Consider the following 25206-nt stretch of genomic DNA (forward strand, 5'->3'; position numbering starts at 1 on the left):
ATTGTATGCCGTGTTGGAGAAAGATGTTAGAACTGCTCTGAAAAACATGTGGACTAGCAGTGAGAAACAAATTGTTGCAAATGCAATTATTCCAGACTTTACATTGCTGCATACAGAAAAATTGTATTGTCATTGCTATACTTGCAAAGTGAGCCTAAAGGGAAGAGCTTTTGTGCTATTCCTCCTCAATTCTTGTAGAAAAATAGAGGAGTGTTGGAATAGCCCCATACTCCAAAAAGAGCAGCAGCCAAAGTTTCTGTGTACATATACTTTGCTCCAGACAGCTCACAATTTAAATTTCAACCAAAGGGAAATTAAGGAGGAAGAGAAAGGGAAGGCAAACATAAATCCTAAAATTCATAGGATGAATATGCACAGGTGCCGGTACCCGTATGACACTGCAGTTCTGTGCAGTGCATATGAAAACGTATGTGGAACCTGTCTGATAGTTTCAGTTGTAATTGAGCTCTAATGTGTTAAGCCAAAGGCTGCACATATCAGCGGGGTTGTGATACAGCTATGGGAGTAGTACAGTGGTACCTTGGGTTACATACGCTTCAGGTTACATACGCTTCAGTTTACAGACTCCGCTAACCCAGAAATAGTACCTTGGGTTAAGAACTTTGCTTCAGGATGAGAACAGAATTCATGTGGCGGTGGCGCAGCGGCAGCAGGAGGCCCCATTAGCTAAAGTGGTGCTTCAGGTTAAGAACAGTTTCAGGTTAAGAACAGACCTCCAGAACGAATTAAGTTCTTAACCCGAGGTACCACTGTATTAGAGAACATGTTATGCAGAAGTGTAGAGACATGTACTGCCACAGTAAAAACTTCTCTCTCTCTCTCTCTCTCTCTCTCTCTAGGAAAATCATTGCAGAAGGATAAAAATCTTAGGGGACTGTTACTACTGTGTGTCAGGACTGACCCAGCCCAAAACAGATCATGCCCACTGCTGTGTGGAAATGGGATTGGATATGATTGATACCATCACGTAAGTTCTTCACGGGCTTGCATCCTTCCATAGCAGGAGAGGCTCAACTTTTTTGGCCCAAGGCCCACATTGTTTCATAGCAAGCAGTCCAGGGGTCGCATGTCAGTGGTGAGTGTGGTCACCCCACACTCCCACACATACCAGAACACACATGGTCCTTTTCAGGGTCTCCAGGAGGTGAATGAAAAGTTCCTTCTCCACAATCACCAGCTGATACAGCAGAGCTGGGAGCTGCTCCCATTCAGACGCCATGGGAAACTATAGTTTGGGACAGTGATGATCTCTCCTCCTGGCCTGCCTCCCCCTGCAGTAGCATCTCCTTATTTATTGATGTGGGTCCAGAGGAAAGTAGTCATTCTCTGAGATGCCGTTTCTGCATGCCTACCCTAAGACCAAGAAGCAGCAGGGATCAAAGGAGCGTCAAAAATGTTCAGTAGCAACACACACACAAGCACCCATGCCCAAGCCAATTCTAACTGGATTAAGGAGGAAACAACACCCATCCAAGGAGGAAGGAGAGCTTCCAAACCTTTTAAAGAAATGGGTCATATATGCTACATCCTTTCCTATTTACAGGAATGTGAACAACTATCTTCCAGATTCAGGTAGGTAGCCATGTTGGTCTGACGCAGTAGAAATATATATAAAACTAAAAATAATTGTCCAGTAACACAAATGCTCATGCCAAGAACAAACTTAGTTGTTCTTGGTGCTACTGGACATTTTTTTGTATTTTAAAAATATATTTCAACTATCTTCCAGTTTGGAATAAAAATGCTTGGAGTCAGAGCTTCAAATGTGACTCCTCATTGAGGAAAAGACTTTTACCACTCCCCATAACAAAGTGATCAAATTTAGGAGGGTGGTGGATGACTTGACCACATCTGGTTTGAGAGACTGTCTATTGAATATCTCCAATCACTTCTGGGAGCTCAGGTGGAGCAGCACAGTTCTGAGACACTGCATTTCTGTCCTCTCCAGAGATGTTTATGTCATTGGGAACATCTCATGGTGCATCTGAAGATCTATGGGTCAGAGATGTCTGCAACCTCCAGCCAGAGGAGACCAGGAATCTCATGTGGCAATATGGACTTTCGCTGATTGTTAGGCTGTGAAGACTAATATTGTGAGCGATTTCCTATCCACTGCTCCATGTGGGTGTTCAGGTTTCACCAGAACTCAAGGAGTCAGACTCTGACTTTGGTGTGTTAGTCTCTTTGATGAGGCAATTGCAAAAGTTTCTGCCTGCTACTTGTAGGAAGGACAGTGTTTGGGCCAATCATGAATAAACCATTTTAGACAGAATATTAAAAACATGATAAAACATAAAACATTAAAATCTTCCCTAAACAGGGCTGCCTTCAGATGGAACACTACCTTAAAATGCCCACTGGAATAAGAAAGTCCTTGCCATATACCTGAAGTTCTGCAAGGAGAGTGTCTGTCTGATCCCAATCAAGAGACAGGTCCATGCCTGGGCCCACAACCCTACATGCGCAGCTTCTAGTTGGGGGACCACCAACAGAGACACCCCCAAAGATCTCAGCAATTGGGCAGGGATAAAGGGGCTCAGGTGGTACTATCATGGAGCCAGGTTTCTGACCTGGTACCACATGGGCAGACAGTTGTCTGTCCCTATCAACTGTTTAGGTGCAGCACAAGGGTAACCCCACATAAAGTGCATTGCAGTAATCAAGTCTTGAAACGTTGTGGCCATCCTAAAAAGATTAAAAGATAACACAAAGTTTAATCTTTATTACTACGTGGTCCACATCCAAGGAATTGAAAATAAGTCGGGTGTTTTGGCCTCATAGTATTGCATACATTGAAGCTTTTACCCTTGTGGGGAACAGAAAGGGGAAAGATGATAACAAATGTTCTCTAATGTACTGCATTCTGATTCTGTGTTTTCTAGATCAGTAGCTGAAGCCACTGAAGTAGATCTCAACATGAGGGTCGGCCTGCACACAGGAAGGGTGCTTTGCGGTGTCCTGGGCCTTCGCAAATGGCAGTATGATGTTTGGTCAAATGATGTGACTCTGGCTAATGTAATGGAGGCTGGAGGCTTGCCTGGGTAAGTCTCAGCCTGAAGTTCTGCCACCCACCCAGTGGTGTCGTGTGGGGAGGGCCAGAGGGGCGGGTACCCTGGGAGGGTGCTTTTTTGGTGGGTGAATTTTGCTCCTCAATGCCCTGCCAGCCCTGCTCCACTGTGCCCCTGCTCCCCATGGCCCTTGGTGGGCACAACAAACATGTTCCCAAGGAGTGCACTCATGCTGCCCTGCCAGCCCCACACTGTTTTGTGATGCTGCAGGGCTGCGTGAAGAGAACCAGAATGGCGCATGTCCCCTGCATCATCTTCACGCAGCCTTGCAGCCTTGCAAAACAGCGTGGAGTTGGCAGGGCAGTGTGGGTGTGCCCTTTGGGCAGGTGTGCAGCGCAGCTCTGCTGGGTGGCAGGGAGTCACTCCAGCAGCACCAGTGGTATGCACCCCAGGCACCAGTGACACTTGCTACGTCTTTGCTGAAGGATATTCAGGGCCCCAGTGAAGGGTGGTGAATTCTTGCAGGAAAAGCCTGTGGCATCTGCAAATGTCAGAGGGGTGGCCCCATTGTCAGCACCATGTCAAGACTCCATGCCTTTCAGTGTGTTAATATGCCACCAACTCTGTTGAAAGGGCATCCGTTGCAAACATTTATCAGTTTGGTGCTAGGACCAAACTGGATGAGACAATCTTTTTGGGGAAATCCAAGATTTCCCTACCCAAACCAGTTGAGGATTTGGATTGGGGTTTAGCAAACACCCTTTTTCACGCTCAGTGTGTGTGTGTGTGTGTGTGTGTATACACATAGGCTAGAAAAAAATTGTGACCTAGCAGAAGCTTTTATGTACTGCAGAGTAAGTAAGCCTATGATGTTTCAAGGCACTGTCTTTTTTCTTGCCTACTCCCACCTAATTTCTAGGAAAGTGCATATTACAAAGACCACATTAGAGTGCCTGAATGGGGACTACGAGGTAGAACCAGGCTATGGCCATGAAAGGAACAGTTTTTTGAAGAAGCATAATATTGAGACCTTTTTCATTGTGCCATCTCACCGGAGGAAGGTATGTCTTTCATTCTGGCTGCTAACTGCATAGGCTTTGTGGTCTGATTCTTCTATGGTGTTGTGACATCATAAACGATTCATGTGAATTTTCATCTATGAGCTGAACTTCTATTTGAATTGAACAGGAAACGCTGAGCTAAAACACTCCATGTCAGTTAGATGGTCAATCTCTTTCACTGTGAACACTGTGGACACTTAGAAAACTGAAACATTTGAACAAAAAAGTATTCAGTCTAAAATAAAACGGCATTGAATTTGTGTGATTATTGAGTGAGTGGGAGTATATATTGTATTTTATTTGTTTGATTTCTTTGTGAACCATTTTGTGATCTTTTCTGATGAAAAGCAGTATATAAATACTTGAAATAAATAAAAAATAAGCATGATGCCAGTAAGTAACATTCATCCATCATTTTCCTATTTTTATTAGATTAGTATTTTACAGAACACTTTACCTGAAAGTTCTCTTGTGCAAACCGCACTGAAATCATTCATTGTGCCCTTAAATGTTGACTTCATATCTTTAAAAACTGAGAGAAGTGAAGTTACAGGGAACCAGGCAGTGGGCCTTCCTATCAGATGTCAAGGAGATAAATAAATATACAACTTTTAGAAGACACCTGAAGGCAGCCCTGTATAGGGAAATTTTTAATGTTTGATGTTTTATTGTGTTCTTATATCTGTTGGAAGCCACCAAGAGTGGCTGAGGCAACCCAATCAGATGTGTGGGTTACAAATAATAAAAGTATTATAATTATCATCATCATTATAATTATCATTGTTTTTACATTTCAGCATGTGAGCATGGTGTCTTTTCAAGTCTTTCTGATATTTGTAAGGATGGAGAACATAAAACATCACATTTAAAATGATGTTTCATCTGCAGCAATTGTGTACAATGGGCTTACTTATAAGTAAGGAACTGGGCAGACTAGCTGTTTGTATTGCAAGGTTTGGGCATAAATATTTGTGTTTGGACAACTGACCTTTGGGGTGATGAGTGTTCTGATAGCTGGACCTGTGGGAAGCTTCCTTTTATGCTTCTGTAAGCAATGCCTGTCTTGGATAGCCCTGTCTTTCAGCTGGATGTTTCTCTGTTCAACAGTGCTTTACAATGCTGTTTTTCATATCTTTAGCTATCTAATGGTTTCGAAAACTTTTAGAGGTGTGTGTAAATTCTGCTTTGATGATGAGAAAAGATGGGGGTAAACACAGATGTGTAGAAACAGGGTTGTAGCTACAGGGTAGGGGAAAGCTAGCTAGGTTTTTTGGCCTGGGTAAAGCCTACAGAAGGCAGCACTGAGGCTCCCAGCCTGTGTGCAAATGCGCAGTTGTGTGTGTGGGGGGGGGGGGTACCAAATTGTTTCTTTGACCCAGGTGAAATAAAGCCCAGTTTCACCCCTGGTAGAAATGCGCCTAGCCCCCCAAAGGCAGTCAGGTATGTGCTATGTGAGCCTCTCTGGCTGCTAAGCTACGCCTTTTCATAGGAAACTACTGTGTGGGAGGGGGAACACAAAGCTCCCCTGTGGTTGAGGACAAAGCTACCTTAATTTGAGGAATGTGTGTTCTCAAACGCAAATGCCGCCCCTGTATTAGCATTCCAAGGGAGTTGCAGGGTTAGGAAACCTGGGTTCAGCATCACATTCAATCAAATAGTCCAGGCCCTCCCAGCACTAGCACAACTTGCTAATATACCTTAAGATGATGTCCTGGCTGCCTTACAAAGGGCATTTCTCCCCCAAACCATCTGAGACAGCACAATGTAATTCTTTCTGCAAACATAACAAGGGCCCAAGAGAGCCTTTCAGTGTTGCTGAGCTTAGATGCTTGGTGCAGCACCACAGTTTTTCAAACTGGGAGGATGCTAGGTGATTGTTTGTTCTGTGGCCTATATGATGAGGCCCTGTAGAACAGCCTATTTGCAAAGACAGCTCACATTCAAATATGAATTAGAGGAAGTTCTGGCTGCTGAAGCAGCAGCAGAAATTGCCCCCAAAATGCATTTGATATATTTGATTCCCCTACCTGAAATGGTATAGAATAACTCACAGATACTCACATTGAGATGCTGAACATGTACTTTCTTTCTGAACCAAGGCTTCTTATTGTGGTTAGGGATGTGAGAAAGTTCTGAAGAAAATGGAAACAGGAAATTGACCATGGAACAGAAATAAATCTAGTAATTCCCCCATCTTATTTGCATAATTTCCTTTGCATCAAAATGAATGGGATAGACTAACACAATGGCAATGTAACTTATCCAACGTACGTAATGAATTATGTAAGTTACATTATTTTTCCACAGCAAAGAGTGTGTCAAATAATATAGCTTTGGGTTATATATGAACTTCGGTAGAATAAAACAGTGCGTCAAAGAGTGTGTCAAATATAGAGCAGAATGAAAAATGATGTCTTCTTGTATCCCTAATGGCGGTACTGATAACTAGACTAACTTCCTTGTCTTCTCAGTACTAGAGCTTAATTGAGAAGCGCATCTCTTGAGAAAGATCGGAGTTGTACTTCTGAAATTCCAGCCCTTTTTGGCAAGCACATTTGCAATTTCAGATACTGTATGGCTGACTGTAAGCTTTATTTATCGGGATGTACAATTCTAATATTGGCTATTTGAGGTTTTACATTGTATAATTAATAACAATAACAACAACAATAATAACAACTTGTAATGCCAATAAAGGTATTTGTATTGTATAGTATTGTAATAATAATAATTTTATTATTTATACCCCACCTATCTGGCTGGGTTTAGGTATAAGCTGCCGTAGGGTAGACAACACAGTTTTTGTAGGTTTCAGTGGAGATAGACAGAGGCCTTGTTTTAATTTTGCCATGTATTTTTATGTAGAATGCCTATGTTATTCGCTTTTGATACTATCTTATATCAAGGCCTGTAAATAGTTGCTCTTCTGATTAATTACAGCAAGTAGGAATTACCTTCAAGTGGTCAGACAGAGGAGTTTTGCAAAAATTGCTTCCAGTTTTCTTTTAGGCTACATATGACTAGCTGACACAGATTTGCCTAAGCCAGTGGTGGCCAAACTTGGCCCTCCAGATGTTTTGGGACTACAATTTCCACCATCCCTGACCACTGGTTCTGTTAGCTAGGGATGATGGGAGCTGTAGTCTCAAAACATCTGGAGGGCTGGGTTTGGCCACTACTGGCATAAGCAGATGGGCCTGTACAAAGCTGTGTTCGGGCTAATGATTCTTGTGGAATTATATGCCTGTTATTGTTGGGGTCTCAGAGGCAAATGACAAAAGCAGAAGAGGTGATGAAAATGATGTATAGATGGTATATTACACCTGTTAAGTTAGCAAAAATGTATAAAGTCAGTAATAAATGTTGGAAATGTAAAGAAAAAGAGGGAACATTTTATCACATGTGGTGGGAATGTAAAAAGGTGAAATGCTTCTGGGAGATGATATATAATGAGTTGAAAAAAATGTTGAAATATACATTTATAAAGAAACCAGAAGCATTTCATTGGGCGTTGTGGGGAGTGATATAAATAGAAAGGAATGTAAGCTCTTCTTATATGCAATAACAGCAGCAAGGATATTATTGGCCCAAAAATGGAAGCAAGAAGAGTTACCGTCGATTGAAGAATGGAGGATGAAGTTAATGGACTATGCAGAATTAGATAAACTAACAGGAAGGATTCGAAACCGGCGGGACCAGAAATTCACGAAAGAATGGAGTAAATTTACGGATTATTTGAAAAGTAATTGTGAAGAACAGATGACGTTTGTAGGGTTGCAAGAAGTTTTGTGAGGAGTATTATTAGAAGTATTGTAAAAATGGATAAGGGGGAGGATGATTTGTTAAGAGATGTAAAGGCAATATAAAGTTAAGAAATGCATAAGAAGTGGTTAAAATGGTGGATCATCAGAGGTGCTGATGGAAGTCCAAAAAGATTGTATAAGTGATACGTTTTGTGGTACATTTTATAATTTATATGTTAAAATTAATAAAAAACATTATTAAAGACAGAAGCAGAAGAGACTTGAAGAATAAGGGAGCCACAAGAAACCCATGGAAAGAAGGAAGACAAAGAGACCGAATGGTGTTGGGGCTGAAGGAAATAGCTTAGGATGGACCATGAGAAGACATCACCAAGCCCCATGTTTGTTAATTGTGCACGGGTCAAAGAGCTGATGTCTTCTTCCTATTTCTGAGGAATGCACACCCCACCCAGAGAGGAGCTGCTGCTATCATCTATCATCACTGCATAAAAGCAAAGAGCAGCCTCTCCATTATTGTGTCAGCAACTGATTTATTGAAGTGACAGGTGTTCCTTTGCAGCTTGGCTAACAGCATTAGATCTCTGGGATGCATCAATGGAGTATCTGGGAAGCTGGCAAGGCAGGATGCTGCCTGAATTCTACTGGTCTGTTGCTTTTCCACTGAGCCTTAGATCAGTCATTGTGTCACTTAGCAGTGCATTCCGGTGCACCAAGACTTTTCATAGTTATTTTTCATTTGCGGACTGATTTCCAAACTTCCTTAGTTTTTCTATGTAATCTGTTTTAATGGGCAACAATTTTTTACTTTTTGAATGTTGTCTAGATTTCTACAACTGATTTAGGGTATTTTTGCACTGCTGAATCAGGAAATGGCATCCGTTTCTCTCCATCAGGTCAGGTTTACTGTAAACTGAATGGTGGGCATTGATAAAGGTAAGTACACGTAAATTGCATGTTGCTTCACCATTTTTCAAACTTCAGGGCTTGAACTTCCATTTCTTGGAACTCCTGGAATGCTCAGCGGCAGGGAGGTCTCTCTTCAGAGTCCAACAGTAGTCAGCCATCGTGACTGCGTCCCAGCGACCCTGATACCTGGTCTCCATCTCTTTCATGTCCTGATAGAATCTCTCCCCCTGCTCGTCACTCATTGAACCCAGGTTCTCAGGAAACCAGTCCATATGTGAAAATAGGTAGTGCATCTTGACGCTCATGTTGCAGCCCAGGTTTCTGAAAGCAGTCAGCATGTTGTTGACAAGTTCTGCGTAGTTTCTGGCCTTACTGTTGCCAAGAAAGTTCTTCACTACTAGAACAAATGACTTCCACGCTTCCAGTTCCACTTCGTTCATTGAGTTTCCGAACTCTGGATCTCTGATGAGCTGACGGATCTGAGGACCATCAAAGATGCCAGCTTTCAACTTCTTCATGGTCAATCCTGGAAAAGCCTGGCACAAGTAAGTGAAGCAGTCACCATTCTTGTCCAGAGCCTTGGTGAACTGCTTGATTAAGCCGAGCTTGATGTGCAGCGGTGGGAAGAGTATTCTGTCTCTGTCCACCAGAGGGTCGTTGATGACGTTCCTTTTTTTGCAAGGCACCAATTCCTCCCGCACAGGCCAGTCCTTCTTTGTGTAATGCTGAGCACGGTTCCTACTATCCCACATGCACAGAAAACATGGGTACTTGGTGAAGCCAGACTGTTGTCCCAACAAAAAGTTCACCATCTTCAGGTCAACACAAATAAACCACTTATGCTGATCATAACCAATTTTCTCCAGCACATACTTCACCGCTTCATAGTTCTCCTTCAGTGTACTCGAGGGAGCCAGGGGTATAGAGGCAAACTGGTTGCTGTTGTGTAGCATAACACATTTCAGTGATCGCTTGCTGCTGTCAATGAACAGTCTCCAATCTTTGGGTTTGTACTGTGGCACTCCAAGCTTGAGCAGAAGCTGCGCAATATCTGCACAGTGCACGAAGTCCTTCTCTTCCGAGAAAAAACGGAGGTACTCTTGATGCCTGTTGTGGAAGAAGCTGATGCGAACACTGTCAGAGAGGAGGTTTTTTTCCTTCAATCTGGATGCCAACAGTTCGGCAGAGTCCTTTGACAAGCTGAGGTCGCGAACTAGATCATTCAACTCCTTTTGGAAAAATGGATGTGGAGCATCATCTTCAAGAACCACTTCTTCTTCTTCATGTCCTTTAACACTGGAGGCATCTTCGTCACTAATGTCAGGAAGTTCTCCGAAGATAGGCACTGGAATTTCATCACAATGAGCTACAGGACAGCGTGCTGATAGAAGATCAGGATTAACTTAGTTTTGATCCCCCAACTTTATGCTTTGCCGCACCAATTTATGGAAGATTTCGAGGTTTTATGACTTCAAACTGATCCCTTTTCGACATAATCACCCAGAACTATCGGACCTGAATACTTCTTGTCATTAAAATAATCATTTCCAATCAAAACAATTGTTCAACATGGCATTTTACCCCTACCAACTTCTTCTAAAATGCTCCACACAAGCATACATGTGAACAAAAACATAAAAAAGACATGTGCCATAGCTCAAAAACTTGACCTGATTGAGCAAAACCAATGTGATTTTTGGATTCAGCACATCAGATTCGTCCTAAATCAACTGAAAAAAGCAGACAACAAATTTGTTGTTGACCAGTGTATTCTTCTACCTCATCATATCACGAGAAGTAGGAGACTGAACTGTTTTTCCTTTATATTGAGTAAGACACAGCAGCCATGGTCTGAACATTCACATTTCTTGCTGATTTAATAGAGCATTATTTTCCCATGAGCCTCTAAATGTTGAAATGTGGCCAAATCACTGTATTCTCAGTGCATTGTTCTTTTTGATATTAACATGAACTGGCTTCAGCAAGACAGCAAGAATGAAACTCAACGTTAGCAGCAACAGATGGCTGGGAATGTGTTCCATTTCCAAGCCCTGCAATTGCTTTAAAGGAGGATTATATGTAACACCCCATTTTCTTCTAATCTGCTTTGACAACAAGCTCCTTCATCAAGGCTGGCTCATTAAATCTAGAGTGAACACAATAATGTATAAAAGCTTTTTCATGTACCATTTACACTTTTAAATGAGGACAGATTCTAAAATATTCACCACTTTTAAATATTTTATTTGAGGCCTGTTGGTGCTGAACCTGATGCTGAACTTTGACAATGATGGCTGAGGCCGATGGGAAATGCACTCCCAAACATCTACAGGACCTCAGACTGGGAGAGGCTGGTTTTGGACCCCTCTCACTTTAATGGAGTTATTTCTTTGCACAGGATCCTGTCTATGGAGAGGGGTTATAAGTTGGTGGGAGATCCCATTTATCTGGCCATATATATGACACCTTTCTGTGATAAAACCAAGCTCAAGGCAGCTTCTAGTAACAAATTTAACCACATCAAAATTAACTCAAAATTTAAACAATAAAACAATTGTAGAAGTTCCCCATAAAACTCCGCAATCACAACTGTATACACAGCAGCAGGCTAATATATGCAGCGTTTTTGTATGGACAAAGACTTTACATGATTTGTGTGAAGCTACAAACCAAGGCATTCCCAGTTAGAGGGTGATGGGGAACAGGACTGGGCAAGATCTCTTGAGTCCTTGGAGAGCTTCTTCTACTTAGAACTGGCAGTGCTGCTCTAAATGAACTAGTTCCCATGACTGACTTTGGTAGGTTCATCAGAAAGTGCTTATAGGAAGTCCACTTATAAACACCATCTCCAACTCCTCGAAAGATTCCATCAACGGTGTCTCTGAAAAATTTTACACATCACTTGGGAAGACAGGTGAACTAATATCAGTGTACTGGAAGAAGCAAAGATCACCAGTGTTGAAGCAATGATTCTTCAACATCAACTTCGTTGGAGTGGTCATGTTGTGCAGATGCCTGATCATCATCTTCCAAAGCAACTACTCCATTCCGAGCTTAAAAATGGAAAGTGTAATGCTGGTGGTCAACAAAAGAGGTTTAAAGACTGTCTCAAGGCAAATCTAAAACAATGTAGTATAAACACTGACAACTGGGAAACACTGGCCTGCGAGTGCTCCAGTTGGAGAACAGCCTTTACCAAAGGTGTCATGGGCTCTGAAGACACTCAAACTCAGGACACAAGGGAGAAATGTGCTAAGAGGAAGGCACGCTTGGCAAATCCACACCGTGATCAACTCCCGCCCAGAAACCAATGTCCCCACTGTGGAAGAATGATGGATCCAGAATTGGCCTCCACAGTCACTTACGGACACATGGTTAAAACCGTGTTTATGGAAGACAATCTTACTTGGCTACGAGGGATTGCCGAAGAAGAAGAAGAAGATTTAGTCAGCTTTGTATTGGCAACTGTGCCGGCAGTGAAATTTCAGCAGCTGGGTCAACACAAGGCATTTTGCCACCAATGTGAGGCACCGGGTGTGCATCAGGTTCTGTCTTGGCAGGGCTTTTGGTGTAGCCCCCTTTGTGATCCTGGAGCAAGGTTGCCCCACTCGCCTGTCACATTTGGCCCATGAGAGGTGGGGCAGATATGGCTTTGGCCCAAGGGGGGAGGTTCACCACCCTGGCATATGGCAGGCCTGCAGCATAGCCCAATGTTATTATCTGTCTCTTGGCATGTTGGGATTTTTAGGGAAATACAGTTGGAAATGCAGTTGAAGTTGATTGTCAAAGAAGTGAGGGGATTTATTGCTTTTCCATTTATTGGGGGCATAGGGGGGCTCCTGCCGATGGGCATTTTGTATTTTTATGTTGTGAACTTCCCTGTGATCTTTTATGGTTTTATTTTGCTCTTTTATGAAAACCCAAGGTATGTGTCACAAATATTTGTTTTGTGTTCATTAAACCTATCCAACTTTTATTCTGATTGTAATGCATTAACTACAGCTGCTTATATATTTAATTATTCTAAGGTATATATTTATATTATTATCCTTACAGATATTTCCTGGTCTCATTCTCTCTGACATAAAGCCTGCCAAAAGAATGAAGTTCAAGACTGTGTGTTATCTGCTGGTTCAACTTATGCATTGTCGTAAAATGTTCAAAGCTGAGATCCCTTTCTCCAATGTGATGACTTGTGAAGACGACGACAAGGTAGCGTATGGCAAAGCAAGGTCATTTGTCAAAATGTGTGGTATCTGCCCTCACCTCCCATTTCACTGGGGCCTTTTTTTAAAAAAAGGTACTCCTGGTAGGGCCATCTTTAGCATATGTGGCACCGTGGTGCAAAGCTCTGCCCGGCGCCCCCCAAAGTTGGGAGTCTCATGCTGCTAAAAACATACCACCGATCACGCCAGGGAAAGCAGCACGCAGATTGCACACTTTTGCCCCTTCCCAAAGAGAAATCAGAAGTGTGCCATCCTCAGTGACGTACCAAGGTCAGGTGGTGCCATTTAGGTGATTGATGGGTTAAGCAAATAAATTTTGATTACAGTATTTGTATACTGTATTACCAAAAGATCATAGTATATGATTCCATGATCAGCACAGATGTCTTTTGGAGATATTTAAAGGACTGTAGGACTATCTATAAACAGAAGTAAAAACTGCTAGAGTACCGGTCTGCACCTAGTGACTCATTTCCAAATTATTAATTTTGGAGGGTCACTTTCTCATAACAATAAACCTCCACCCACCCAGCAAAAGAAACACGGTTCTTTTCAGATGTTGGTAACTTACACTGCCGCCACCACCCACTGCTTTAGTGAACAAGATGAAACCCTGCTGAGCACAACAGGACAACTCCCATGGTGCTCAGCCTCCCATATCTACTTTCTGGAAATGGCCCTGGAGGTAGGAGCAGAGCAACTGAAGCACAGGGTTCCCAACCCCCACCTCCCTGAGATGCTCCAAAAGGATACCATGGTACTGAAAACTGCCAGTCAATGAAGGGGATCAAGCAGGGTCACATTCCACCTATCTTTCTCCCAACAACTGTCATCAACCATGGCTACTAAGGCAGGTTCAGTGGCATGGCCAGCCCTGAAGCCAGACTAGAATGTATCCAAGTTTCCTCCAAGCAAGCCTGAACCTGGACTGTTGCCACTCTTTCTAGTGCTTTGTCCCCAAAGGGGCCACTGCCAGTGTAATAGTTTTTTAACTACTGAGCCCAGGGAGATCTTCTTAAGGCAGGACCCCCCCCCCCCCCGCATCCAGAGCTACAAGGAACCTGTGAAATTCAGAGCTACCTAAAATCCTGTCTTGTGGGCAGATGCAAGAGTGCTGTTTATATTGTGCTGATAGTTATTATTTTTCAAATGGAGCTACTGCACCCCACCCTGGGGTCCCTTGTGAAGAAGGGGGGGGGGGCTGAAAATATTTCAAGCAAATAGCTAAATGAGGAAAGCCCTGTTAAGTTTTACAGCCTAAAACAGGTTAACAATACAAAAGATTACAACTATTTTTCTTATAATCTGCTTCTGAAGTCAGAGTGGTGAGTTGCTTTGATGGGTTCTGTTGAAAAGGGGCTTTCATTGTACTCCTTTTGCCGCCTGCTAAAAACATTTTTGTTTACGCAGATATTGAGAATGCTGATGTGTTCTTAGTTTATTGCTGCTTCCAATTCTTTGGATGTTTTAATTGTTTTCACTAATAATTTCGTTGTATTATTCTTTCTGTAAACTGCCTTGGGGTGTTTTGGGGGGGCGGGGCAGGGCAGTTACAATCACTTGGTATAGAAATTTCATGAAATAAATAAAAATAAATAATATGTTTAAAAACAAACAAACTCAGAGATAGCCACATTCCATTTGCAACAGAAAGCCAACCAGCTGACCTGCAAGATGTGATTTCTCTACAAGCCTCACAGTTCTTACACAGTTTGGAAAAGCTCTATTGAAATCAGTGGCGCTCCACTCCAGAATTGTACACCTACTTCTCTAGGAGTAAGGTCCATTGCACTCAGCAGTGCTTACTTCTAAGTAGGCTTAAACTGTTATGCTGCAATCCTCTGCTGCAGCCTAACAGTGCTATCCTTAGCACTCCTGTCCAGAAATATGCACATTTACCTGGGAGTAAGCTCCAATTGAGACTGCTAAGGGTTAGCTTCCCACCCTCCTGCCTTTTTGTCAAATCAAACAGCTCAGCCCTATCTAGGCTTGTTACTCGTAAGTAAGTCCTACAGTGGGCCTTACTTTCTAGGACTTCAGTTGCTCTTCAATGATTATCAGAAAACTGCAGGTGCTTCCTATAATTTTCGCATCCTCTCCTACATTGATCCTTATTTATTTTTATTTTATTTTAATGTAGGCATCTACCCACTCCACTCAATACCCTGGCGGTAAATCTTCCCGAGTCTCGGCACCCCTTCTGTTGCCTCACAAACAGGATGCCAATGAAACTTACACTAGAGTGCAAACAGAAGCCTCGCTCCCATTTTCACCCACTTCTGAAAAGGAAAGGAAAAGAGAAGTGGGGAGAGAGGGAGAGACAGAGAAAGAAAGAAAATGCCGTATCCAATACACTAACGCCCAATGTCAGCATAGAATCTCCAGCTTCCAGGATGGGACATGGACGGCAAGGGAAAACAGAGCAGGGAAGGGGACGCATTGGCGGCTCATGCCGTTCCTCCCCACAGCTGGGGAGCACGGCGGCTTCAGCCGCCGGAGCTTGGCGCCCCTAAGAGTATGGCTCTTCTGCTGCAATTCGGGGGCGAACTCGGCTCTGCCTTGCGCCACTAGAGCCAACAGTTAAGATGGTCCTGGCTCCTGGACAGAGCTTCAAACTGCAGAGCTGCGCCCAGAAACGTGCCACACAAGGATGTTTGGGTGAGCCCTGGGTTGCATTAAATAAAGTACAGTGGTACCTTGGGTTTCAGATGCTTCAGGTTACAAACATTTCAGGTTACAGACTCTGCAAACCCAGAAATAGTACCTCGGGTTAAGAACTTTGCTTCAAGATGAGAACAGAAATCACCGGATGGCGGCATGGCGGCAGCAGGTGGCCCCATTAGCTGAAGTGGTACCTCAGTGTTCTGTACTGAGTTGAATAGGATCCAAAATGCAGCAGTCTGATTGGTCCCAGAACAATAGGATTCAGAATGCAGCAGTCTGATTGGTCCTTGAACAATGCAGCAGTATGATTGGTCTGCAGGAGCCACCCAATCCAGCTCCAGATGGAAGTGAATCCACAACCTGATTGGCTTACAGGAGAATTCTGGAATTAGCCAATCACGTGTAGCCCATTGTGTATATAATGTATATAAAGCAGATACTTTGGGGGAACTTTCATTCCTCCTCACCAATATGAGCTGAATAAAGAGCATGAAATCCACTCTAGACTCTGAGTATATTTCACTCAGGTTAAGAACAGTTTCAGGTAAAGACGTCCAGAACGAATTAAGTTCTTAACCCGAGGTACCACTGTACAATATATTCTTTGCCACTAGATGATGCTGTTCCATGGTTGCTCCATAAGAAAAAAGCTCATTTCACTGTTATTTCTAAAGCACATCTGCAGTTTTCAGTCTCTGGCTGAAACAGAGGGTGAAAGAGTCCTGATTTGAACATCTTCAGCCCTAAATTTACACTTCTGTCTCCCCCACACACACTCCCCCCCCCCCAATGTCATTGCAGAAAACTATGTGATCTGTTCCTTTCCCTAACTGACATGGAGTTTTCAAGAAATGGAGCAGTTGTGCTGATCCCTCCACATGTCCCTGGGCTGCACCCAATCCATGCACTAATTCTAAATTACCCTGGTGGCCAGATTATTATTTCCTCCATTAAGAAATGTGCCATGCAGGCCACTCTCTGCCTTCATTACTGAATGAATTGCCGGAAGGAGTCCTAAGTTCAGCTGTCAGGCATTTTGTGGTTGCCTCCAGCATGGGACTGACAACCTGCCCTCATTTGAGGAGAAGAGCTGTGCCAGAAAGGGCTGCACGGCATATAAAGCAGCACGGTTTTACAAATTTAGTCATCATCATCTTATTTGTATGGTGCCTTTCCACGGGTAAAACCACTGCTTTTTGCTGGCAGTATGCAGGGGTACACATACCCCTAAACATTTTGTGAATCTTTGTACTTTGTCCATTTACTGTATTTAGTTTCCCCGATTTGAACTATAAAATGGTGATTTTCTTGCGTCAAGAAAAAAAACATTTTTTTAAGAAAAAAAAAGCACTGGGTAAAACCATGCTCAAAGTGGCAACATGAAAACATTTACATAATAACAAGCACAACAGAACCAATCATAAACAATAAGTAAAACACATGAAAAAGTACAACCAAATTTGAATAATTTCCACATGAATCATAAGTAAATCTAAAAATAAAGTTACAAATGGATATTTTGGGGTTGGGGGTCTGACAAACCACCTCCAAAAGCTCAAACATAGGAAGCTTCTTTCTCCCAAGGCACACCCTGGATCAATCTATCTCAGTATTGGCAACAGCTCTCTGGAGTTTCCGACTGGGGATCTTCCCAGCTTTACCAGCAGATTCCAGGGACAGAACCTGGGTCTGTCTGCATGCTGAGCTGAAGCCACAGCAAGGCTACCTTGGAGACACCCTAAAGTGATGCTTATACATAGAGAAGTGCTCTGTGTACATGCCCATTTATTCATGTAACCTTTTAAAAAATAAAATTTCATTAGACTAGAGAAGTTGCAGATGGCCACTGCCTGAAAGCCAGCCATTTCCCCCTCCACCTCACGTCTTCAGATAGATTTTTGGGGTGCATTGTTGGTCTCAGGTTCATTAATAAAAAGTCGCTCCCATGACACACCACCACTCCTCAGAGCATTTTGTCATTCCATATGTTGTTCAGGTATCTGAGAAGCCAGCAGAATTGTGTCTTTTTGCTGCTAGGATAAAATGTATGTGCTGTATGTTCGAATACATTGTTTAAGGTGATTAATGGATAAGTTAAGAATGTACCTTGCTGGTACCAAAATGTATGGCTGTGGGTTTTGAAGGCCGCTCCCTGCAAGGCCCTTTCCACCTGGCCTAGGGGGCAGAGACCAGACTCACCCAGCTCTACTTCAGAGGCTCCTGGGAGGCCAGAGAGACATTGCCCTGCTGTGAGTTCCGAAGAGCCCAGACTGACTGGAACAAAGTGGGGCGAATGTCAAAAATGCTTTTAAATGCTATTAAATAGTTTTTAATCTGTGGCATTTTAAATTTGGGGTTTTTTTGTTTGTTGGGGGTAAGGTGAACGTTTAGTTGGGGCAAGTTTAGTATAGTTGTAAATTATTGTTGTTTTTTAATTAGTTTCTATTGTTTTATTTTATAGTTTGCATTCTGTTCTCAAGAGGAGAGGGTCAGGGCTGCCTGGGAGTGGGCCCCAGCAACAGAATGTCTGGGGCAGGTTCCACAGGGGAGGGGGGGATGCACTGGGACACCCAGTCTCAGTGATCACGGGTAGGAGGAAGAGTTACGCTAAGACCAGATGATGTCATTCCCGAGGAGGCAGGTTTAGCAGTTGTTTGAAGACTATCCCTGACTCCGGGTCTGGTCTTGACCAGAAGGATACTGGAATCAGCAAGGGAAACCCACATGACCTGAAGGTGCTGCTGTGTAATGCCAGGTCAGTGATTACTAAGACCACTGCCATCCACAACTTGATCATGGATGGAGGACTTGACCTATCATGTATAACAGACACTTGGTTGGATGAAGCAGATGGGCCTGTTCTTACTGCTGTTTGTCCACCAGGTTTCTTGTACACACAGCAGCCCAGGTCATATGGGCAGGGAGGGGGGGTTGCAGTGATTTTTAGGGCCCATTACCTTACACCAGGCGTCCTATTGGGAAGACCCAGTTTTCTGGAAGATGGGCAATAGGGGCAGTATAGGATTCCTTTTGGTGTACCGACGTCCCGGCTGCACCAAGGATTCCCTGGCCAAGCTGCTTCAGCTCGTGGCGGATGTTCTCCTGGAGACACCTAGTTTGGCTGTCCTAGGGGATTTTAACATCCATGCTGACACAACCTTACAAGGGGCCGCCCGGGACTTTGTGGAAAGCATGGCCTCCATAGGGCTGTCCCTGAATAAGTCTGGCCCAACTCATAGCCATGGACAAGCCTTGGACCTGGTGTTCACCTCTATGGATGTGGGTGATCTGACACTAAGTAAAAGTGAAACAAAAAAGTGCCATAGTCAGATCACTTCTTGGTGCAACTAGACTTCTCTGCAACCCTTCCCCTCTGCAGGGAGGTGGGACCTATTCAGATGGTCCACCCCCACCACTTAATGGATCCAAATGGTTTCCAGAGAGTGGTAGGGGATATTTTATCCCATGTTCATGGCCTTTCAGCTGATTCCCTGGTGCCCAGCTGGAATGTGGAGTTAACCAGGGCTATTGACTATTTGGCTCTGAAGCGCCCTCTCCAATTGCATGGAGCCCAGACAGCCCTGTGGTTTCCCCCAGATCTGAGGGCAATGAAACAATCGCTGAGACAGTTAGAGTGCCGGTGGATAACTCATTCTGAATCTGACCGGACATGGGATAGAGTTCAACGTTGAGCCTACCAAGTGGTGATGGGGACGGCAAAGAGGACCTTCTTCACCGCCTCTATTGCATGTGCAGAAAACAGCAGCAGGAGACTCTTTCGGGTGGTTCATAATTTAACGGAACCACCTTTGCCATTGGGGCCCCGTAAGGACCCCTAGATATCCTGCAATGATTTTGCAAAGTTTTTTGCAGATAAATTTGCTCAGCTTCGGAAAGAGGTAGACTCCACCATGGAAGCAGGGCCGGGGTGGGAGAGTGCTAGAGTCCTGTCCTGTTGTGTGGGATCAATTCCAATCTGTTACCCCCGAGGATGTGGACAGGCTGCTTGGACGAGTGAAACCAACCACTTGTCTCCTTGATCCTTGCCCATCCTGGCTTATAAAAGCTAGCCGGGAAGGGCTGGGCGATGGGCTTCGCGGGGTGGTGAATGCTTCCCTCCATGAGGGAGCCTTCCCAGACCCACTGAAAGAGGCGGTTATTAAACCACTTCTTTAAAAAACATATTTGGACCTGGCCAATATGGCCAACTTCCATTCTTGGGCATGGTGATTGAGCGGGTGGTTGCTGAACAACTCTAGGCATGTCTATAGGATGCAGACCATCTGGATCCCTTCCAATCATGAGAGTGAAACTGCCCTGGTCACGCTGGTCGATGATTTCCTGCAGGCTAGGGACTAGTTTCCTATTTCTGCTAGGTAGGGCTAGTTTTCTAGTTCTGTTGGATCTCTCAGCGGACTCTGATATCCTTGACCATGACATCCTTCTGGACTGTCTAGGGGAGCTGGGAGCTTTTGGCACTGTTATACAGTGTTTCCGCTCCTTCCTCCTGGGCCATGTCCAGAAAGTGTGGGGGGGTGAGTGCTCAGACCCCTGGGCTCTCACTTGTGGGGTGCCTCAGGGTTTCGTCCTCTCCATGCTTTGTAACATCTATATGAAGCCACTGGGAGAGATCATCAGAGGGTTTGGGCTGGGTGTTCATCAGTATGCGGATGATACCCAGCTCTACCTCTCTTTTAAATCAGAACCAGTAAAGGCGGTGAAGATCCTGTGTGAGTGTCTGGAGGTGGTTGGAGGATGGAGGGCAGCTAACAGATTGAGGTTGAATCTTGTCAAGGCAGAAGTACGGTTTTGGGGGGACAGGGGGCTGGTGGTTGTGGGGGACTCCCTGGTCCTGAATGGGGCAACTATGCCCCTGAAGGATCAGGTGCGCAGCCTGGGAGTCATTTTGGACTCACAGCTGTCCATGGAGGTGCATGTGTCCAGGGCAGCTGTCTACCAGCTTCATCTGGCACACCAGCTGAGAACCTACCTGCCCATAGACTGTCTCACCAGAGTGGTGCATGCTTTAGTTATCTCCCGCTTGGACTACTGCAATGTGCTCTACCTTTGAAGGTGACCTGGAAACTACAACTAATCCAGAATTAGGCAGCTAGACTGGTGACTGGGAGTGGCCACCGAGACCATATAACACTGGTCCTTAAAGACCTACATTGGCTCCTAGTACTTTTCCAAGCACAATTCAAAGTGTTAGTGCTGAGCTTTAAAGCCCTAAATGGCCTTGGCTCAGTATACCTGAAGGAGCATCTCCACCCCCATTATTCAGCCCAGACCCTGAGGTTTAGCACTGAGCGCCTTCTGGTGGTCCTCTCACTGTGAGAAGTGAGGTTACAGGGAACCAGGCAGAGTAGTGGCGCATGCCATAAACAGCTATCTGACTTTTAGAAGACACCTGAAATCAGCCCTGTTTAGAGAAGTTTTTAATGTTTGATCTTTTATTGTGTTTTTAATATTCTGTTGGGAGCCGCCCAGAGTGGCTGGGGAAACCCAGCCAGATGGGTGGGGTATAAATACTAAATTGTTGTTGAAGAAGAAGAAGAAGAAGAAGAAGAAGAAAACTGTCCTACCAGAAACGTTAACCAACAAATTTAAAATAGCATGAGGACAAGCAAAGAAGGATGGATGTCTTCTCCAGGGTGTGGCTTTTCATTCTCACATATATAGCACAACAAGACAATGACCTCCCCCTACCCCCTAAAAAACCTAGGGTTGCCATATTTCAAGGGATAAAAATACAGACACAAAAAGTTGTTGGCAATCGCCTGATAGACCTCTGCCGCTGCTGAGCCCGAGCCTGTACCAGAGCCATGCCCCCCCCCCCAATTTAACCCCAAATCCAGGGCATTTGCTTTAACATGTAAAATCCCCCCTCCTCCCAGATGGGCATTTAGGACCCCAAAATAGGACATGTCCAGGAATTCCCAGATGTATGGCAATCCTACTCCCCAAAAGCATACGAATCAGTATGGCTACTCTGACCCAACACCCCCCTCCCCACATGCTCACAAACAAACTACACTGCAACCAACCACACACAACCAACCTCTCTCTCTCCCTACTTATGTAGCGCTGACACAAAAACCCTGCACAAACACCACACAATAGAATGAAATATCATTCTCCTTTGCCCTCTCTTTTTCCAACCACAACACTGCCTATGACAAGAGTGTTTTACACCAAATGTAAACAAACTGTGAAAATGACTCTGGGAACTGAAAATGGAGACACTGTATGCACTTTTCCTTGTTTATTTGGTTATTTTGTAATACGTACAAGAAATCTTTCGTGAAAACTTTTTTTATATAAAAAAGCTTACCCTGCTGTTTTCTGGTTTTGCCACAGAGGAGGGCATTGAGGACAGCATCAGAAAAACTCAGGAACCGTTCCTCTTTTTCTACAAATGTTGTGTACAACACTCCTGGAACTCGAGTGAATCGATACATTGGCCGTTTAATAGAGGCCCGGCAAACTGAGTCGGAGATGGCAGACCTACATTTTTTCACCCTGAGGTACAAACAGATTGAGCGTGAGCAAAAAGTAAGTGAGGCTTTTTACTAAGTTTATCAGTCAAATAAAAAGAGAAACTACCGCTTGCTTGCTTGCTTGCTTGCTTTTTTCCCCATTTAAGGTTTCATTTTCCTATTTTTTTAATGAAGTATTGGCTCCCTTTTTCATGGAGCCTTTGTCAATATATTGGCCCAAGTCCTCTTCCCTCCTCATTCGCATGCAAAGGGACGAAGTGTACAGCTTGCACAAAGGAAGAAACCCAAGTTTCCCATTATGTCTAAATGCATAATTTGTTCCTTTCAAACACTGAAAATCAGAAGGCGCTCCTCTTCCTGCAGGTTACCTGGATTCTATTGGTTGTTTTGCTTTTTTCCCACTATGTAGTGATGCTTCCCCCCCTTGTGTTCAGGTCGGTTTTATTTTTAGTATTGTATAAAGCTTTGTATTTTTTAAAAAATATAAAAAGTGTTTTGTAAATATATGAGTGCCCTGTGCTAGAGCAGCTGGTTTTGGGGTGCCCCCTCCTCCCTCGTTCTCTTTGATTCAGCACAGTAGGGCCCTTGCGCAAACGTGCTTGTGTGCAATGGTAGAGGCCTGCCTGGAAAGCTTAAAGCCCACCACCGCTACATGGGAGAGGGGTTCAAGAAAAGGAAATATGAATTGGTGCCGCCCTGTAGATTGACCAGTCCTGGCTAGGAGCAGCTAGGAACTAGGTGGAGTCACCAATCTTACAAAAAGTGTGGACTTTCACACACTGGCCAGTTTCCATTTTGACTTGGATCTCAGAAGTACGTAAAGGCAAGACGCAGCTGAGGGAGTGTTTTCCTGCAATGGCACCCACCTGAGAGATGATGGAACTATGCTGAGGCTGAAAAAAAAGACTGGTTCTAATACCTCCAAGTCTCAGGATGAGGCCCCTCCAATCTTTCCCGGTTCCATTTCTGAGCTGGGGAAGGAGGGCCAGACCCACCACTCTAACAGTGTTTGGTCAGCACACTTCCTCCCCAGCTCCAAATTTTGAAGGGAGGTGGGGAGGAAGCTCATGCTGGATTTGCAAGCACTCTGGCTACTTTTCCTGACCATACACTGACTTTGAAAACTCAGAAAGAAATGATGTGGTCATCAGGGGCAAATCTGGCGAGCACACTTACAGATTACTGCTGTGCATGCTTGTATTTCTGTCTTCAGAACCAGGAGGTGTGATGGATATGGGTCAATAATTGTATTTATGCCTCTTTTTCCCACCTCATTCACAGTATCACCAGCTTCAGGATGAATATTTCACCAGTGCTGTCGTCTTGTCACTGATTCTAGCTGCCTTATTTGGCCTTGTCTACCTTTTAATAATCCCACAGTAAGTGCTTTCTCAGTGTTTTAAATTAAATGCCAAGTAAATCTTTTTAATGAAATCGGAGTGTCTTGGGCAAACATTGGATTCATTAGAAAACTTTATTTCTTACATTCTACCCCATCCCCCAATCAAAAGAGCAGGTTCAGAACTGGATCCCCCTCCCCCACCCCAGTAACCCAGATCCACCAGGACTAGGATCGATGGATCGTCTTGCCCCACCTTGCGTTGGTCTAAGAGCCTCTCCAAGCTATCTCTATTGGTGGCCCCCACTAGTGAATCCCATAGTTTCTCTTTGTAATTAATGAAGAATTACTTTCTTTTGTCTGTCTTCATTGGATGGCCCCTGGTTGTAGTATTATGTGGGAGGGAGAAAAACCTATCTCAGATTTACACAATTTATGGGGGTCAGGGAATATTAAAGGAGGAGACAACATACAATATAAATGCATCTCACCAAGCACCACCCACATGGACAGGTAACATGGGCAGATTGATTTCAGAGTCATATAATTTAAAGCACTTTTCTGTGGATGAAGGTGGGAAAAGGCACACACAGAAAGAATGAGCCACATGCACATTAATCCCCTAGGGTGTACCTAGCCTGTGTCTCTTGCTTGCACAAGAAGGGAAAATGCTTGATACAGTAGTTAACCAGAATCCATCTGCCAAGTTCCAGTGAGGAGGTGGTGGTTTTCTGTATGTTCAATGACTCGGCTTTTGCGTGTTCCTCCTAGGAGTACCATTGTGCTTGTCCTTCTGGTGTTCTGCATATGCTTCCTGGTGGCATGTATCATGTACCTGCATGTCACCCGAGTACAAGTAAGTGATCTCAAATGCCGTGGCCTCTTGATCATCGCAAGAGACTTACTAAGCATTGCATCATGTCATATCTCCGTCAGGCAGGAACCTGTTTAATTTGATTAGTGTACAGCACCTAACACAGTGCAAGGCTTATATAAGTAATGTTTCACATTTCTCCAAAGCAGAAGGAGGCTCCAGAGGCAACCTTGATAGCAGGTCAGGGGAAGCTTTGGCTAGCCCAATGTTGCTGAACTACAACTCCCATCATCCCTGATCATTGGCCATGCTTGCTCGGTCTGATGAGAGTTGTAGTTTAGCAACATCTGGAAAGCCAAAGGTTCCCCTTACCTGCTATCAAGGTTGCCTCTGGAGCCTCCTTCTGCTTTGGAGAAATGTGGCATCCCTTTTATGGCAAGGTGGAGCCATCTTTGGCAGCAAGATTGGGTGGGCAAAGCCACAACTGCAGTCCCTCTTCATCCCAGCCCCATGCATGCATGCACACATGCAGGCAACCTCCACCCGCACTTACTTTTCCCCACTGACACCACCTTCCCTGCTCCCCCTCCCCCCTTGAAACTTCCCTTCCCAACATTCTTGCATTCACCCTTTACAGTTTTACTGCAGACTTAAATTAGCTGGTTTGTTTTTTAATCACAGTCATGAGGCTTTCCCCCAGACTCCTTTTCCAAGTGGGAGAATGAATTGCTAATGCTTAGCCTGTCGAACTTATTATGAATAGGAGTCTGCTGAAATAAGAATTAGCTTGCTTGAATGTGAAGATATATTTTGTGAATGCACAACAAACAAATTTTATTGCGCCAAATGAAATGTAAGATATCAGTTTCATTTTTTGTTGGTTTTTTACTATTTTATAAATAA

At 44.0% G+C, this 25206-nt stretch overlaps 1 protein-coding gene and 1 long non-coding RNA gene across 5 annotated transcripts in view; one reads left to right on the forward strand and one right to left on the reverse strand.

Moving 5' to 3' along the window:
* ADCY1 (adenylate cyclase 1) overlaps positions 1 to 25206 on the forward strand; it is a 182014-nt gene that overhangs the window by 128171 nt on the left and 28637 nt on the right. For all 3 annotated transcript variants that reach the window (XR_014503857.1, XR_014503858.1, XM_083407024.1), the window contains exons 5-11: positions 861 to 988; positions 2904 to 3062; positions 3949 to 4090; positions 12817 to 12972; positions 22011 to 22205; positions 23432 to 23529; positions 24261 to 24345. Coding sequence is in view for 1 of the 3 variants with exons in the window: in XM_083407024.1 (XP_083263150.1) it covers positions 861 to 988; positions 2904 to 3062; positions 3949 to 4090; positions 12817 to 12972; positions 22011 to 22205; positions 23432 to 23529; positions 24261 to 24345 (963 nt within the window). In the remaining 2 variants the exon portion in view is untranslated. The remainder of the gene's footprint in view (positions 1 to 860; positions 989 to 2903; positions 3063 to 3948; positions 4091 to 12816; positions 12973 to 22010; positions 22206 to 23431; positions 23530 to 24260; positions 24346 to 25206) is intronic.
* Positions 2633 to 25206, reverse strand: part of LOC310661322 — a 29660-nt gene continuing 7086 nt past the window's right edge. For both annotated transcript variants that reach the window (XR_014503899.1, XR_014503900.1), the window contains 3 exons: positions 6152 to 6222; positions 4082 to 4200; positions 2633 to 2706 (listed from right to left, as the gene is read on the reverse strand). This is a non-coding gene — a long non-coding RNA (uncharacterized lncRNA). The remainder of the gene's footprint in view (positions 2707 to 4081; positions 4201 to 6151; positions 6223 to 25206) is intronic.

The sequence above is a fragment of the Podarcis tiliguerta genome, assembly GCF_965153285.1.
Source record: "Podarcis tiliguerta genome assembly, chromosome: 12".
Taxonomy (NCBI): Eukaryota; Metazoa; Chordata; class Lepidosauria; order Squamata; family Lacertidae; genus Podarcis; species Podarcis tiliguerta.